Below are 18,040 nucleotides of genomic sequence, written 5' to 3' on the forward strand. Positions count from 1 at the left end.
CCCATACCACAAAGACTTTTAAGGTTGATTTAAAAGCAGAAAATTGATGAAGAACATCAGCGAAGGGAAAGTGAGGATTGTAGGTAACTTTATCAGATTTACTTTATACAAAAAAAAAAAAAAAAAACATCAAATTTACTTTACCTTTATCTTGATTTTGATCTTAATGTTTGATACGTGCTAATTTAAGTGCCAGGTTCAAAATATTGCGTATAATTTAACATAATTTGATGTGTTGGATTTCACAAAAGAAAGAAAGAAAAAAGAATATTGCGCTGGAAGTAAGACAAAGCACTGTACAAGAAATTATACATATTAATTATATATAGTTAATTAATGTAAGATTGGCCCGACCCATGGGTGCTCTTATATATGTGGGAAGAAAAATCCTAAAGAACAAGAAGGTCAGGAAAGTCATGGGGAAGAAATCTACACAAAGATGTAACAAGCAACTTCCCTCCCTCTCTCTCTCTCTCTCTTATCTCTTTTAGTATTATGTTATATTGTGAAATGTAACTCTGCTGTAACTGAGAATCACTTCGATTAGTTCACTATTAGAAACTAATTATTGATGATCTCATCAACCGATTTTGTTGTTTCAGCATAGAGATTTATCATATCTACAAGTATTTTTCTGAAAGGGCATGGAGGAGTTGATTGCTGGGAAATAACTTGAAAATTGTCTTACAGAAAAAGTAAGATAATAATATATGAACACTTCAGCTTCTTGGTGTGCTGTCGATCTTGATCTATCGACTTTAATCCTGAAATTCCTTTTTTTTTGTCCAGATCTTTGTAAAGTCTTATCTTTGCTAGACTCGAAATGGCTGCTGGGAAATATCAAGAATCCTACTCTTCTCGGTTTTCTAATTGTAAATATCAAGTGTTCTTGAGTTTTAGAGGTGAAGACACCCGCAAGAACTTTACCGATCACCTCTACTGGGCCCTGGTTCAAGCAGGGTTTCACACATTTAGAGATGATGATGAGATTCGGAGAGGAGAGAATATAGAGTTGGAGCTCCAGAAGGCAATACAAGAATCGAAAATATCGATAATCGTGTTCTCCAAAAACTATGCTCGGTCGAGATGGTGCCTCGATGAACTTGTGAAGATCATGGAACATAAGAGGACTGCCGGCTCCATAGTTTTGCCGGTATTCTATCATGTGAATCCATCTGAAGTCAGAAATCAAACAGGGAGCTTCGCGGCAGCATTTGTGGAACAAGAAAAGCGCTTCAAGGAGGAGATAGAGCGGGTGAAGGGGTGGAGGATTGCTTTGAAGGAAGTTGCAGATTTAGCTGGAATGGATTTAAGAGATGGGTAAGTTGCATCTCTTGATGAAACTACACAAAGCGTAAGAGTAGAGTGCTGGTCGTGAACTCTTAATTTTTTTCAGTTAAGTATTTAAAGGAAGACCGATAAGAAAACATAAAAAAAAAAAAATACTTATAATTTCTTTCTTCTTTTATTTGTTTTTTTTTTTTTTTTTTTTTTTTGCCAAACATGATTTGGTTTTAGCAGGTGGTGATAACGCACCTACAAATTTAACTATCAATCATTGACATGCAACCTGCTTTAATTTCTTAGCTAAATGTTGTCTATTTTTATCCTTTATAGAGAGACTAGCAATTATCGTACATTGTACTTTACGTTTTGATGTAGTTACGAGGCACAGTTTGTCCAATCTATTGTGGAGAATGTCTCAAAGAATTTGGATCCAAAAATATTTCATGTCCCCCTTCATTTCATTGGAAGAGATCCTCTGGTACAAGATATCAACTCATGGTTGCAAGATGGATCCCATGGTGCTGCCATTGCTTTGCTCTATGGAATTGGTGGAGTTGGAAAGACAACCATAGCTAAGAGTGTTTTTAACCAGAACTTTTATAAATTTCAAGGAAAGAGCTTCCTATCAAATTTTAGATTAAAGCATATAGTTTGCCTACAGAGGCAACTTCTTTCCGACATCCTAAAAAAGACTGTTGATGAGATAAATGATGAAGATGAAGGAATTCTGAAGATTAAGGATGTCTTATGTTGTAGAAGAACTCTTATTGTTCTAGATGACGTGTACAAAAGGGACCAATTCAATAAAATCATTGGCATGCAAAATTGGCTTTGTAAAGGAAGTAAAATAATTATAACAACCAGAAATAAGGGTCTGTTTTCAGCTAATGATATTGAGTGGGTCCGGTGCAAAGTCCAACCGCTAGATATTGAAAAATCTTTTGAGCTTTTCAGTTGGAATGCCTTTGGACAAGCTGACCCTGTTGATGGTTTTGTAGAAGACTCTTGGAGAATAGTACGTCATTGTAATGGACTTCCATTAGCTCTTCGAGTTCTTGGCTCTTCATTGTCCGGAAAAGGAAGAGAAATATGGGAAGGCGCATTAAAACAATTGGAAGTGATTCCTGATTTTGAAGTTCAAAAGGTTCTTCGAATAAGTTACGACTTTCTTGATGGTGATTATCCAAAGAACTTATTCCTTGATATCGCATGTTTCTTCAATGGAATGGATGTGGATGATGCAGTTAGGATACTGGATGGGCTCGATAAAGGTGCAAGATTAGGGATTGACAATCTCATCGATAGATGTCTTGTTGAAATCAACAATGATAGAAGGTTGTGGATGCATCAACTAGTAAGAGATATGGGAAGGGAAATTTCTCGTCAAGAATCTCCCAAATGTCAAAGAATATGGCGTCACGAGGATGCTTTTACCGTTTTGAAAGGAACTACTGTAAGTAGCTGAATTTTTTTATATGTCTACTTAAATGGTTTGTGGTGCCTTGACATATTCATTCATCTACTTTCCTTTCTCATGTACTTTAATATTATTATGCAGGATGCTGAAAAATTGCGTGGCCTTACCATTGATATGCATGCATTAATGGAAGATCATTATGCAGAAGTTGTCTGTACTGATTTAATGGTTTATCGCAAGCGCCGCAGGCTTAACTTTTTTCAACAATGGCTTTTCGATTTTTCCGATCGGGGAAAATTACAAACAAGTTTGTTTCCTATCCTTAGCACGGATGCTTTTAGAAAGATGACAGATGTAAAATTTCTCCAACTAAACTACACTAATTTTCATGGAAGTTTTGAGCACTTTCCTAAGAATTTGATATGGTTATGTTGGCATGGATTGTCTTTGAGATCCATACCAAATCACGTATGCTTGGAGAAGCTTGTGGTTCTTGATCTATCCAGAAGTTGTCTAGTTGATGCTTGGAAAGGCAAACTGGTATGTATAAACTAAATTCATGTATTGTCACAGTTTCTATAGCTATCTCTCTCTTTTTCAATTGATAACAACTAAATTCATGTATTGTCACAGTTTCTTCCAAAATTGAAAGTTCTTGATCTCCGTCACTCTCGTGATCTCATTAGAACCCCTGACTTCTCGGGTCTCCCAGCCCTTGAAAAGCTAATACTTGAAGGCTGCATCAGTTTGGTTCAAATTCACAATTCTATTGGTGATTTACAAAGACTGTTGATCTTAAATCTAAGAAATTGTTCAGGTCTTATGGAGCTTCCAGAAGAAATGCGTAGATTGAATTCACTTCAAGAGCTGGTTTTAGATGGTTGCTCAAATCTTTGCATCTTGAATATGGAATTCGAGCATCATAAGGGGCGCAACTTGCTTCAAAGTGATGGAATTGTTGCAAGTGCATTGTACATTACATCTCTTCCATTGAAGCTATTCTTTCCCTCTAGGTTTTCAACGAGGAAAATGTTGAGATTTACCTCGTTTCCACTGCCACGCTTCTTGGAGAGTCTAGATTTAAGTGGAACTCCAATTCGTTTTCTTCCAGAAAGCATCAAGGATCTTGGTATGCTCAATCGCCTATGTTTAAGAAATTGCAAAATGCTTCAGGCACTCCCTGTTTGAAGTCGTTAAATGTGTCCTTTTGCTATTCACTGCAAAGCCTTGCAAATCGACACCGTTGGATTTTAGCAGATGGTTGTGATCACTTAGTCGAGTTCCAAGATCGGATAAAGCAAGAATTAATCCAAAAGTTTGATTCTCATATGTTCAGAATAATGGAAACGTTTAGTGCTCAAATACAGCCATCGAGATTTCAGGTCCTCCCTCTCCCATTTTATTGTTTTGGAAATCTACTTTTGAATACTTTTCTTTTGCTCATTTTATAGACATTGTTTTGGTGGTACAGATAACATTTACAGATGGCATATTCAACGTTGTCGTATCTGTATTTGATGAAGAAGAGAAGTCGAGGTGGTTTGATGAGGAGGAAGGAGAGGATAAATGGCTAATTCAGAATGAGCTTGTAGATAACTTTTCATTCAAAATATCCTCACCTCCTGCGCACCGGATATGTGGCTTTAATCTGTTCACAAGGTTTAGTGTGGCGTCAGGGTACAGACGCAATGATCCTTTTTATATTGAAATCAGAAACAATACCAGTGATCGGTCCATGCTTTGTATAGCCTTTGTCTTCCCTTTGGTGTACGTGTGTGGTGTTCATGAACTCCAATTGCTATTCCCCAGGAAATTAGGGGGCAATGATCCTACATTTGATAATGGTGATGACGTGAGTATTTCAGTGCGTCCACATGGTCCAATTATTCAAGTAAGGACGATTGGTACACGATGGTTGCATGAAGAGGAAGGAAAGGATGATGATGATATCCAAGCAAAGGATGAAGTTATCAATGCCCACAACAGTAGCGATGATGATGATGATGATGCAGCACACGTAGCCAGAGTAGAAATAGCTTCTCGTTTTTTTATAAATTATTATTGTTGTTTCCATACTAAAAGCAATGATGGCAATGCCGATTGTTGGTCTTTTGCAAAGAGAGGTCTAGAACTTGTGTGACGTCAGCATACCCAAAGTAGAGGTTTGCTTTTTCAGATTTGAACCGTAACATTAAAAAAGCTGGAAAGCTTTTGAAATGGTTTTTTCTTTTTCTTGAAAAGCTTATCATGAAAATAGTTTTGTATCTTCCTCCTTTCTTTATAATGGAAAGCATTAGATATCTTTTATTTATAAATATTTGTCAGGACTTTCACTTTCTTTCTTTTTTCCCTGTAATATGATATTATTTTATTAATTGATTTTTATTTATAAAATCTTGGATTTATAATAAGATATATGAAATATATTATTTTACATGTCAATACCAAAATATATGTAATGATTCATTTTTTATGTTATTTTATCTGTTTTATTTCATCTTTTTATATAAAAATAAAATAAAAAATAATACATGGTAAAATTTAATTGGTAATTTTTTTTTGCTTCTACATATATCCTTTCCAGACAAGTTCACTTGTAATAACAAAAAAGTGGATATGTCTTGAAAATATAATTAAGAGGATTCTATAATTTGAATATATTTTATTTTAATTAAAAATTAATTTGATTATATTAAATTTTTACAATAAATTAATATAGATATTTTTTTATAAAAATAAAATATAATAATCATCAAAATTAAAAATTTAAAAATTAATTTTGATTGAAAATTATCAAATTAAAAAATTGAATTAAAATTCAACAACAAAAGTGGAAAGCTTTTGAAATTGTTTTTTCTTTTTTTTTGAAAAGCTTATCAGGAAAATAGTTTTGTATCTCTAGTAATCTTCCTTCTTTTTTTGTATAGCATGAGATCTTTTATTTATAAATATTTGTAATGGCTTTCATTTTTTTCCCTGTTGTAATATATTATTATTTCATTAATTGATTTTTATTTATAAAATCTTGTATTTATAATAAAATATATTAAATATCTTATCTTACTTGTCACCTTGTTGCTGCTCACCATTTTCCAAGACGGTGAACTCCACAAACCCATTTTCTGTTTTCTCTTAAACAACTACAAAACGCTCGAGTTCTCTTCCAATTTTCCGATGAGCCAACTCAACGGGAAACCTCACATACTCTTTTGACAACAGAATCCTATTACTATCACACCATGGAACCTCCATTCTTATAGAACCCCCACTCAATACCTCGAGAGTGGATGAGTTGGATTATGCGGGTGTCTATATCTCGCATTCCTTATCGTGGTTTTCTGCTATGTCAGTATGCAATCCTTATCGTCTTGTTTATCTTGAAATCAGAAACAATATGAAAGGGTAGAGTCTGGGTTTCTTACCCCTTAATTTTTCGATAGAATTTTTGGCTGAAATGATGTGAATAGCCATAAACTTCTCCTTTTAATTAGATTTTTCTAATATTACATGACTTGATTAACTATATATATATATATATATAAAGCAATTAAAAGTTTGAGGACCAAATTTGATATAATCAGCAAATAATATGATATTTTTAAATTTTTCACAAGTTCTGAAATGTGTTTTCCGCCAAAAATTAAAGAAAAACACTTTCCTAGAAACAAAACCAATTTTTTCTTTGACTGAAAAGTGTTTTCCGTTAACCAACTTTTCTAATAACAAACAAATACAAAAAAAATTTGGAAAATGATTTTCAGGAAACCACTTTCCATCAAACATACCAGGCCTAAACTCATTTACATGTAAGGCTAATTAACATACAATTTGAAACATAATAAAGGCTGCCCATTAAATATAGGTATTCATAGAAAACAATTTTTAAAAAACAATAATCTTAAAAACTAGGTCAAATACAAGTTGAGTGTACTGTTCACTCAATGATTGTTAAAGGAATACATGCAGTAATACCAACCACGAAGCAAAAGATTTGAGGAAAGAGAGAGAAACAGAAATGATGTGAATAGCCATAAACTTCTCCTCTTAATTAGATTTTTCTAACTTGATTCTTACTTCAGGATGTCAATAGCCATCAACTTTATTTTCTAACTTTTTTCTTACTTAACCATGTCAATAGCCAGAAAATTTTGGCACCAAAATTACAAGTAGAGTTGAAAGTATCCGTAGTTGAATATTCACTGATATCAGAATCATAAATATTACAAACAAACCATCATAGCATAAACCAACAAACTGTTAGTAATTTAAGACAAAATCAGGAATGCAGCCTACCTCAGGCAGAACGTTAAAGAAGTGATAATATCTTTTTTTTTTTATGTAACTAGTCCCGTACCATAGAATCTTTGTTGATTAGTTAGGGTTTCTAGTGACCATAATATTAAGTGGCGACTCTTTAAATAAGACATTTTCCCATAAAAAAACATGTCAAAATTTATTTTTTCCATTGAATTTTTTTTAAAGCTACCGCGATGTCAGATGTGATACACATTATAGTATACTTGGCAAGCAATTAAGTGATCTACCTACAATAGGCCTAAGCTCCTCCCCAATCGAGCATTCTTGAAGGATGTTGCTGGAAACATAACCATAACCCCCAGGTGGTCTAAATGTAGAAAAAAGTTAGTCAGGTTGAATAATTTCAACAGGTGTATTTCTTATTATCATCCCACTTCAAACGCATCCCCATCGTGACCCTGCTTTATCAGAAACATCGCAGAGAACTTTTCAGTGATAGGAAATCGAATAAGCAATCCTTAACTTATTAAGTTGTTTATGTGTTGGATGTTTTATTGTATAATATGAAAATCATGTGCCTGCGTTAGATAATGTTTGCTGCTAATTAATTTTCATTAGAGCATCCTATTAATATGTTAAGCAAAAAAATAATATCCTGGATTTTCATGTTAAATTGAGCATTTGTCCCGGAATAAAAATAGGGATGTTACAACTTCTCTCTTTTTTCTTTTTCCCTCTTCCTCTTCTGCTATTTATCTCGTCAACCAAACCTCTCTCTCTCTCTCTCATTCTCTTCTCTCTCTCATTCATTCTCTTCTCAAGCAACGACCCTCTTTTCTCTAACAGGTATGGCTTCTCCTTCTCTTTTCTCCTCGGTTTGTTTAATTTTTTATTTGTTACTTAACTCATAACATGTCATTTTTTTTATTCTCAGATTAACCCACAACTAATATAAGGTGAGAATTCTCCTACTTCTTCTCTAAGTTTTGTGTGTGTTTATTTTTAAATTTCTTTATGTTCTTAATTGTTTGAATTTTTTTCATATGAGAAAATTTTGTTAAATTTTAGTTTTTTTTTCAATTAAACTAAAAAATAAAAAAAAAAAACTAATTGAACTTTAAAAAGGTTCAAGTGGCCTAATCAGGAGCTAAAATGAAAGAAAAATAAAGTTTAGAATTCAATTTGTTAGAAATTAGAAGAATCAATAAGTCTAGGGACTTAATTGAAATTTAGTTTATGTTAATTAATGCAACTAGGGACTTAATTAAAAGAAAAAAAAAGTTTGAGAATCAATTTTGTGTCAAGATTGCAATAATTAAAGGCTCATAGACTAGAATGAATGGGTGTTGAAGTTTTGAGAGGCAAATTAATTTTATCAAGGGTGAAATAAAAAAAAATTAAAAGTATAAAAGGGCAATTGAGGATGAAATTAAAGAATATCAAGACTAAGGACCATACTGTAAAAAGACACTAAGTGCTCAATCAAAGAAATCAAGTGGCATAATTGAAAAGATTATTAAAGATTGTGACCAATTGAGGGTTTGTTTGTGAAATAACAAGAAAATAAGGACCAAAATTGACTTTCATTTATTAAAATTGTTTTTAGGTAATTAGGTCAGACCCCGTTTGTTTGCTGGAAAGTAATTTTCTTTTGAAAAGTGAATTCTGGGAATGTAAATTATTTTTCGATGTTTGATAGTGTAATAGAAAATAAGTTGGAAAACACTTTCTAGTGTTTTGCTATGTTATGGAAAATGAGCTGGAAAATAATTATTAATTTTTTATTTTTTTCAAGTTTATTAAAATAATGAGGAACAAATCTTACAAATTAAGAAGTTGAATGAGAATGAAATTGTTAAAAATATAATTTCATAAATTATCTAAAATAAAATAAATAATAATCAAAATAATAGAGATCAAATATAACAAATAAAAAAATTCAAAGATGTAGAAATTAAAATAATAATAATTACCATTTCATAAATTATTTCAAATAAAATAAGTAATAATCAAAAGAATGAGGACCAAATTTAATAGATAAAAAAAATTCAATTAAAAAATGATAAGAGAAAAGCAAATAACAATTATAAAAATGAGGATCAAGATTAATATAAAAATCAAATTTTAAGCGATGAAATTAAAAAAAAATATTCAAAATAATATATGAAAAGTATGAAAAGTAATTTTCAGAAAACCATTTTTCATCAAACATACCATGCCTAAACTCATTTACATGTAATTGGCTAATTAACATACAATTTGAAACATAATAAAGGCTGCCCATTAAATATAGGTATTCATAGAAAACAATTTTCCATGCATAACTGGTCATGCCTAGACATTCCGACTTTCTAGTTCGGAAAATTCAGTGTGCATCCAAGTCTTGATCAAAATAAAACCAAAAAAGTCCTCACGCGGAAACGTTCCATCAGTGTTTTAAAATCCGGCCCGGCGGGTCGACCCGGGACTCGGCCGACCTGGGCCTGTGGCCGGGCCGGGTCTAAGGAAAAAACAGGCTGGGAATTGGCCCGGCCCAACCCGGTCAACCCGGAAGGTCGACCCGGGACCCGGCCGGCCCGGCCACACCCGGCGGAGACCCGGGTTTATTTTTTTTTTATATTCTCCTGCCTGAAATGACGTCGTTTTGGCCTTTACAATTAAAAAGCCAAAACGACAAGAGCAGAGAGACAAATCACGAGTGAATTTGTAATATTTTGAGTTTAAGATTGGAAAATACAATAAAGCCCTTGGAGGCTTAAAGAGTGAGTAAATTTGAATAAGGGGTATTATGGTAATTGGATAAATAGTTGATAAATATAAATAGAAAAAGAAAGAGGGATCTGAAAATTTGAAGAACAAACCGTAAGAGAGAAGGGAAGAAGAAGAAGAAGAAGAGAAAATAAGGGAAAATAAGGGGAAAAGGAAGAGAAGTAGAGGAAATAAGTTTAAAAGGTAAGATTTATGGTTTGAAGTGTATAATATGTTTAATTTTGGTTTTGATAAATGTTAGGGTTTTGAAGTTTGTATTTTGAGTTAATTGATGAATTAATTTGAAGGTTAGAAGTTGATTATTGTGGGTATTTGATTAATTAGTTGATTTTGAGAGATTGAATGGAAGGATAATGATTTTGAGTTATGATTTTGTTTAAATGGTGAAATTGTGTTAGAAATCAGGGGATAACAGTAGGTGATCTGTTGAAATTCTGGGTTTGAGGTTGAAGATGATGAAAATTCAGTTTGATCCCTCAATTTACAAAAATTGCAGTTTAGTCCCCGAACTTTGGAAATTTTACAGATTGGTCCCTGGGGCATAAATTGAGGTTCTGAACAGAACTGAGGATGATTTAAAGGCAAAATTCCAGTATAATTAGAAATATATGTTATTTTCAGTTTGGTCCTCCAATTGGACAAATTACGATTTGACCCCTAATATTTTGATAAAATCACATTTTGGACCTTGGGGCATAATTCAAGATTCTGGACAAAGATAAGGACGAATTATGGATAAATTTCAGTATGGTCATGTATTTACAATTCAGTCCTCAAATTTTGGTAAAATTACGTTTTGGTCCCTGTTTTGGAAAATTGTCGTTTTAGTCCCTAAACTCGGGAGATTAACCCATTTTATTTTATGCATTGGTATCTTTTGTTTGATTTTTTTTTTAGTATATTTCATATATTTATTGTAGGTTCTCCTAACGATCCTTAATAGGATTTTTTCGGGTCTTTCGTCCGACATTCCTTTAGTTCTATATTTTCCGGGTGAGTGGAATAATCTTTAATATGAATATAATATAAATAAATATATATGTTGATTATAAAATGAGTACAACTAGTAAATTTCTTGAATATTTATATATGTTGCTTTATTTATTTTCCGAGTACTCATTTATTCTTGAATTTGCATTCGCAATCTGATAAAGTAAATTCTATTTGATATGATATACGTTTCTTTGATGATTCTGTGAATATCTATTATGCCTTGATATAGGACTTGTCAGTAACTCCATGCTAACGGAGAATAGTTAGCCTGTGTGCACATAGTATTTTGTATACCTAGCTGGTGAGAGAGGCATCAGCCTGTGGTGATTGATCATCCCACAGTGGTCACCGACGGGTGTCATCTAGTCACCTACGGGTGTCATCTGGTCACCTTCGGATGTCATCTGATCTCTGACATGTAATCCACTACGTTATGATAATATGTTACGTTATGATATTATGTTTAATATGTTACGTTATGATATTATGTTTAGTAAGTATATGTATATGTATATGTATATGTATATGTATATGTATATGTATATGTATATGTATATGTATATCAAGATAAATCATCTTGCAAATAATATCTGAAATATCTGAAATGTATATTAAATGTTATTCCCTCACTAAGTTGGTTGAACTCACCTCTTATTTTTAATATTATTTCAGGTTCTTAGTTTCTGGGACTTTGTTGAGTGTTTCCGCTTCTTCAGTTCTGGTCGGTATGCCTTGCTTGTTTGCGAGGCTTTCCTTTCAGTTTTGATTTGATGTCTTAGACGCTCCACTGTTACCTTGTTTTAAGTACGTTTGGAATTTTGACAATGTAAATGTATTATGAATTATTATTTTTGTTTTAATAACTATCTTTCGGTTTTATCAGTTTTGAATCATACGATATTTCTGAATATTATGAGCCGCTGTGTATTTTTGAATAAATTGTTCTTTTGATATGTCCGTTTTGAGGCTTAGCGCATGTGAGGTGTCCTTTCGACACCGCTCCTGCGTTGCCGGTCATGGACCCAGGATTCGGGTCGTGACAAAGGTGGTATCAGAGCATGGTTTTATTAAAACCTTATAATCTATTTTATTTATTTATTATTATTCAAAAAAAAACTCGTAATATATTTGTTTTTGTTAAAACCCTCGTAATATGTGGAGCTTAGGATCTATCTTGTCTGGATGTCATTCCCCTTATAATTCTCCAATCTCGTGTTTGGTGTGTCGTTCTTAAAACTCCTTATAGTTATGTTGATACATATACATATGCATTGTTTTAGGAAAAATGTCGAGGGCTAAACATGTAATTAATACCGATGATCAAGAGGACATTCCTATCGCTCAACTTAGGAAGGAGAGGCGTAAAAAGAGAGTTAGAAACCCTTCGCCGCAACCAATTGAAGCAGAAGTTCAGGATGAGGTTGAATTTGAGGGAGATTATGGTCTGGATGTTGGTAAGAACCAGGAGCAAGAATCCCATGATAGGGTATCTTATACTGATAGTGCTTTGGATAAAATTGGGCAGGCCATGCAGACCCTGGCTAACCTTTTAACTGAGAAAGAAAAGGAGAAGGATAAGAGTGCATCTTCGACTTCCCATACTGTGCATGGGGTGAAAGTGCCATTGTCAGAGTTCCTTAAGTTGGCACCTCCTACCTTTAAGGGTGTAGATAACTCTGAGGATCCACAACAGTTTTTAGATGCAGTGTGGCGTAGGTGTGAGGCCATGGGGTGCACGGATCATCGTGCAGTGACTTTAGCATCTTTTAGGTTAGAAGGCGAGGTGGCTGTGAACTGGTATGAGTCCAAAAAAGGTGAAAGGGCATATAGTTCTCCACCAATGGAGTGGAAGGAATTTTCTGAGATATTTTTGGAGCGTTTTCTACCTGAAAGTGTGAGGGAAGCTAGATCATACGAGTTTGAGAAGTTGGTTCAGGGTGACTTGACTGTGACAGAGTATGAAGTGGAATTCACATGGTTGTCCAGATTTGTTGGGTATTTGGTACCAACTGAGGAGAGGAAGATCAAGAGGTTTATTCGGGGTCTTAATAGCTACCTATTCAAAGCTATTGGGGCTCATGAGTTTAAGACGTACTCGGCCGTAGTGGATCGTGCCCGAGCTATTGAGGCACGAGAGTTAGAGGATGATTTATCAGTGGGTTCAATCAAGAGGCCCAAGGTGGCAAATCAGTTCTCTTTTCATCAGCGGTCTGATACAGGTCCTAACAGGGGACAGGGAGGCCGGCAGGGCCAATTAAGTCAATCAAGGAATTTATTGTCGAGGTCTACTGTTGGGGGAAACAATAGACATAACATGAGTGGAGCTGGTCCGACTCAGAGTCGAAGTATGGTTCAGTTAACACCACAAGGTTCATATGGGAGGCCTCAATGTCAGTCTTGTGGGTCTAGGCATTACGGCACAGTCTGTTATAGGCAGACAGGAGCTTGTTTCAGTTGTGGGCAGACTGATCACTTATTGAGGGATTGTCCGAACAAGCGGTGGTCCAAGCCTGGTGCTTCTGTATCGATTACATCTCCTACTCAGACTTAGTCAGCTAGTCATTCTGTACTTCGGGGTGGTCGTGGAGCTGGTGAGCATGGCCAGCGGGGTCGTGGAGTAGGTGGTAGAGGTTTTACGCCAACAAGTCAGAGACAGGCACGAGTTTTTGCCATTACTCAGCAGGATGCCCAAGCATCCAATACTGTTGTCTCAGGTACACTTTTGATATGTTCCTTCGAGGCTAGAGTTTTATTTGACACTGGGGCAACTCACTCTTTCGTGTCTTCATATTTTGCTTTAAGGTTTACTAAACAACCCATTTTGTTAGAGTCCTTTATGTGTGGCTACCCCTTCGGATGAGGTTATGTTTGGGGAATATGTTTATGTTGATTGTGAAGTTGAAGTGCAAGGTAGAAACCTATTAGGTGATTTGGTAATTTTAGAAATAGTAGGTTTTGATGTGATACTAGGTATGGACTGGTTGTCAAGGCATCATGCCTCAGTTGACTGTTGGAATAAGACAGTGGTTTTCAAGCCTGATGAAGAGACAGAGTTTGCTTTTCATGGAGATGGGTTATCATCTCCATCTAATATTCTCTCGGCCATCACGAGAAAGATGATACGAAAGGGTATGCAAGGGTTTTTGGCTTATTTGCATGATGTGAATATGGAGGTCTCGGGGATAGAACAAGTTTTGATAGTTAAGGAATTCATCGATGTTTTTCCCGATGACTTACCTGGACTACCTCCCAATAGGGAAATCGAATTCTGTATTGATCTAGATCCAGGAACAAAACCAATCTCTATGGCACTTTACAGGATGGCGCCAGCAGAATTAAAAGAGTTGAAAAAGCAGATTCAAGATTTGTTAGATAAGGGATTTATTCGTCCGAGTGTGTCTCCATGGGGGGCACCTGTTTTATTTGTAAAGAAGAAGGATGGATCAATGAGGATGTGTATAGACTACAGGCAGTTGAACAGGGTCACTGTTAAGAATAGATACCCACTCCCTCGCATTGATGACCTTTTTGATCAATTACAAGGAGCTCAATGTTTCTCAAAGATTGATTTACGATCGGGGTATCACCAATTGAGGATTAGAAATGAGGATATTTATAAAACTGCCTTTAGGACTCGTTATGGGCATTACGAGTTCTTGGTGTTGTCTTTTGGGTTAACAAATGCACCTGCGGCTTTTATGGACATGATGAACAGGGTTTTTAGGCCATTTATTGATAAGTTTGTTATTGTGTTCATTGATGACATCTTGGTGTATTCAAGAAGTGAAGAGGAACATGAAGAGCATTTGAGATTGGTGCTTCAAACTCTAAGAGATCATCAGTTGTATGGAAAGTTCTCGAAGAGCGAGTTTTGGCTAGAGAGTGTTGGGTTTTTGGGACATGTGGTGTCCAAGAATGGAATAGAGGTTGATCCACAGAAAGTGGTGGCAGTTAAGCAGTGGCCTAGACCAGTTACGGTATCTGAGATTAGAAGTTTCCTGGGTTTAGCAGGATACTACAAGAGATTTGTGGAGAATTTTTCCCGAATTGCTGCTCCGTTGACTAAGTTGACACAGAAAAGTGTCAAGTTTCAATGGTCAGAAGAATGTGAGAAGAGCTTCCTAGAGTTGAAGGAAAGGTTAATTACGGCTCCAATTTTGACAGTACCTTCAGGGTCTGGTGGTTTTACCGTGTATTGTGATGCATCCAGGATTGGTTTGGGTTGTGTTTTGATGCAGAATGGTAATGTGATTGCTTATGCCTCGAGAAAGTTGAAGAAGCATGAGCAAAATTACCCGTCTAGGAGATTAGGTTTTAAGCGGGACCGTTGTGACCCCTCCAAATCTTTCCTTGGAACTTGCTTAGTTGAAGGATCATCCACACAGTACTATTTTCGTATATGTGACAGTTTGTTATGAAACTGTTGAAGACTAGCAGGATGACGGCACAAAGGAACAGTTGGGTTCCGTATGTTCAAGGATCTGATAGAGTGGTGATTTCTCCAAAGAAGTTAGATTCGGTGACTGTGATTTCTCGAAGGGAGAATTGATGAAGACCCTGATAATGGAAGAGAAATACAGCAAGGGGATAAAGATTGGCACCCTATTTTGACTTGGATAAATGTTGTGACAGGATGAGCTGCTGTCAAACATAAAAGCAAAGAATAGGGAGAAATCTGGAGAACCGGAATTGCACGAGAGCACACGGAGATTGTGCAGGAGTACCCGTAGGATCCAACGAGGTATTGTAATGAGACAATAGGTGCAAGGAGAAGAAGAGTTCCCAAATGAAGCTCAGAGTAGAGACTGTGTGAAAAAGTTGTACAATAAGAAGTCTCTTGTGCTCTTGATAAAGGCAACAAGTGAGGACCTTTCCAATGCATGCAAGGATGGAAAGATAAGCTGTTGCAGAAGCACCGAATTAAGGGAGTGCGAACGCCTATGATGAAAGGCGAAGACACCAAAGAGAGTTGGTGTGGGTGGAGCTATCAAGCAGAAAGGGATAGAAGCTCCAAACATAGAAAATGAGATGGAAAACTGTGAAGAGTGCACCGCAACTTTCTCTTTTTATGTGATCAGTGGTAGTGATCTCTCCCAAGTCCACATGGTGGTAGAGAATCTTGGAGCCACTAGAGACATCCCCTATGAAGGAGGATGTGGCCGTCTTATGATGACGAGTATAGACACCTCAGATGGAAGGTGTGTGGGCTAAGATTAGAGACTTGGTTCAGACCGCCCCATGACGACAGGCAGAGACACCTCAGATAGAAGGTGTGAGGACCATGGTATGAGTCCATGTTCAGGCCGTCTCATAACGACAAGCGGAGACACCTCAGACAGAAGGTGTGAGGACCATGATATGAGTCCAAGATCAGGTCGTCTCATGATGACAGGCGGAGACACCTCATATGAAAGGTGTGAGGACCATGATATGGGTCCATGTTTAGACCGTCTCATGACGACATGCGAAGACACCTCAGATGAAAGGTGTGAGGACCATGATATGGGTCCATGTTCAGACCGTCTCATGACGACAGGCGAAGACACCTCAGATGAAAGGTGTGAGGACCATGATATGGGTCCATGTTCAGACCGTCTCATGACGACAGGCGAAGACACCTCATGACGACAGGCGGAGACACCTCAGATGAAAGGTGTGAGGACCTTGATATGAGTCCATATTCAGGCCGTCTCATAACGACAGGCGGAGACACCTCAGACGAAAGGTGTGAGGACCTTGATATGAGTCCATGTTCAGGTCGTCTCATGACGACAGGCGGAGACACCTCAGACGGATGGTGTGAGGACCATGATATGAGTCCATGTTCAGGCCGTCTCATGACGACAGGTGGAGACACCTTAGATAAAAGGTGTGAGGACCATGATATGAGTCCATATTCAGACCGTCTCATGACGACAGACGGAGACACCTCAGACAGAAGGTGTGAGGACCATGATATGTGTCCATTTCAAACCGCCGCATGATGACGAGCAGAAACACCTCGGATGGATGGTATGAGGGCCATAATGTGAGCCCATTTCAGACCGCCGCATGACAACGGGCGGAGACACCTCAGAGGAAGGTGTGGGCCACGATGTGAGCCCAGATTCAAACCGCCGCATGACGACGAGCAAAGACACCTCAGAAGAAGGTGTGTGGGCCATGATAGGAGCACCAGATTTAGCTCGCCGCATGACGACGAGCGGAGACACCTGAGGAGAAGGTGTGAGGGCCAGGATAGAAGCCCCAATTCAGAACGCCCCAGAGCCGATGTGATGGCTGGATATAAGTGGACAAGTGTATAGCCAATGAAGAGGCTATGATGAGTATGAAGACAAATGCAGGATTGACTTTTATGGATATTGCCCCCATGCTAAAGATCAATGAGCTAGAAGACATTTACCTTGGACAATAAGTGGGTGACTTGTGGAGCATTAAGATGCGACTGCTATGAAGGAGCAGAGGGCATGCGCAGGTTCCGGGAACAAGTTGACTCTTGTCAAGGTGGTGAGCTCGGTGAAAGCATTGTAATACTCAGAGTATGAAGATAGATATGGATTAACCTTTAATGGGCTGCCCCTATAAGTAAAGGTGGATAGCTACCTGGACTCTTGAGACTAAGAGTGAGAGACTCATGAAGAAGTAAGGCGTGGTTCCTAAGGTGGAACAGAGGGCAAACGCAACTCCTGGATGAGTAGACTCTTGGAAGAGTGGTGAGCTCGTGATCACATTAAAATACTCAATGACTGTCGCACTTGGGAATATCAGTTTGAGGGGGTGTTGTAAGCCTTGATGTAAGGCTTGATAAATCATTCCGAGCCAAGCATGGTTGATATGCTTGAAGGGGAATGTTGTTCCAGAGACAAGCGTTAAACACTCTTCAGATGAGATGTGACAAACCATCTAGTTGAAGTGATCCTTTGAAGTGAGCAAAGGGGTGCTTGGTTGACTCTGTTGATTGAAAGGTTTGGCAAGTACCTGTAAACTTGGCCACAGACGCTCTCAGAATGGTAAGCTTGGAAGAGCTGCAAGATGCAAGCATGTGCTGAAGAAGCAAGAGGACAATTGCCCCACATGAATGGCAAATGGGGTGATTGTTAGGTATGTTGCCATTACATGTGCAATAAATGGTGGCTACAACCATTGACTTTGGTAGCCACCATTATTAAAGAAGAGAAGAAGTTGGCAGCAGCCTTTGTTGAAGAAGAGATGAGTTTGGCAGCCACCATTTATGACAAAGGAGCAAGAGGAGCTGCCATTGATGCCTATAAATAGAGGCATACATTAGAGAGCAAAATGAGAGTGAAAGTAGAGCCA

At 36.9% G+C, this 18,040-nt stretch overlaps 2 protein-coding genes and 1 long non-coding RNA gene across 3 annotated transcripts; all 3 read left to right on the forward strand.

Annotated features, from left to right (window-relative positions):
• The first annotated feature begins 784 nt into the window (after positions 1-784).
• LOC118045985 (disease resistance protein RPV1-like) lies at positions 785-4,844 on the forward strand. Its single transcript, XM_035054734.2, has 5 exons — positions 785-1,303; positions 1,781-2,740; positions 2,846-3,134; positions 4,189-4,404; positions 4,495-4,844. Exons 1-5 carry the CDS (start codon positions 824-826, stop codon positions 4,842-4,844), a joined length of 2,295 nt encoding a protein of 764 aa, XP_034910625.1. The 5' UTR covers positions 785-823.
• A 4,918-nt stretch (positions 4,845-9,762) lies between these two features.
• LOC140956112 (uncharacterized) lies at positions 9,763-11,639 on the forward strand. Its single transcript, XR_012171139.1, has 3 exons — positions 9,763-9,913; positions 10,651-10,723; positions 11,396-11,639. It is a non-coding gene; the product is annotated as an uncharacterized lncRNA (long non-coding RNA).
• A 369-nt stretch (positions 11,640-12,008) lies between these two features.
• Positions 12,009-15,934, forward strand: LOC118045984 (uncharacterized). The gene is made up of 5 exons (XM_073412652.1): positions 12,009-13,244; positions 13,275-13,469; positions 13,552-14,090; positions 14,175-15,034; positions 15,837-15,934. Exons 1-5 carry the CDS (start codon positions 12,009-12,011, stop codon positions 15,932-15,934), a joined length of 2,928 nt encoding a protein of 975 aa, XP_073268753.1.
• Positions 15,935-18,040: the final 2,106 nt, after the last annotated feature.

Source organism: Populus alba, chromosome 11 (genome assembly GCF_005239225.2).
Source record: "Populus alba chromosome 11, ASM523922v2, whole genome shotgun sequence".
Taxonomy (NCBI): domain Eukaryota; kingdom Viridiplantae; phylum Streptophyta; class Magnoliopsida; order Malpighiales; family Salicaceae; genus Populus; species Populus alba.

Excerpts from the sequence above, each read along its gene's own strand:
- LOC118045985 (XM_035054734.2), top strand. The coding sequence starts at position 824 with ATGGCTGCTGGGAAATATCAAGAATCCTACTCTTCTCGGTTTTCTAAT. Across the intron at positions 1,304-1,780 it reads AAGTTGCAGATTTAGCTGGA|TCATGGTTGCAAGATGGATC; the intron begins ATGGATTTAAGA and ends CAAGATATCAAC. Across the intron at positions 4,405-4,494 it reads CAGACGCAATGATCCTTTTT|TCCAATTGCTATTCCCCAGG; the intron begins ATATTGAAATCA and ends GTGTTCATGAAC.
- LOC118045984 (XM_073412652.1), top strand. The coding sequence starts at position 12,009 with ATGTCGAGGGCTAAACATGTAATTAATACCGATGATCAAGAGGACATT. Across the intron at positions 13,245-13,274 it reads GGTCCAAGCCTGGTGCTTCT|TCAGCTAGTCATTCTGTACT; the intron begins GTATCGATTACA and ends ACTCAGACTTAG. Across the intron at positions 14,091-14,174 it reads AAAAAGCAGATTCAAGATTT|GATGTGTATAGACTACAGGC; the intron begins GTTAGATAAGGG and ends TGGATCAATGAG.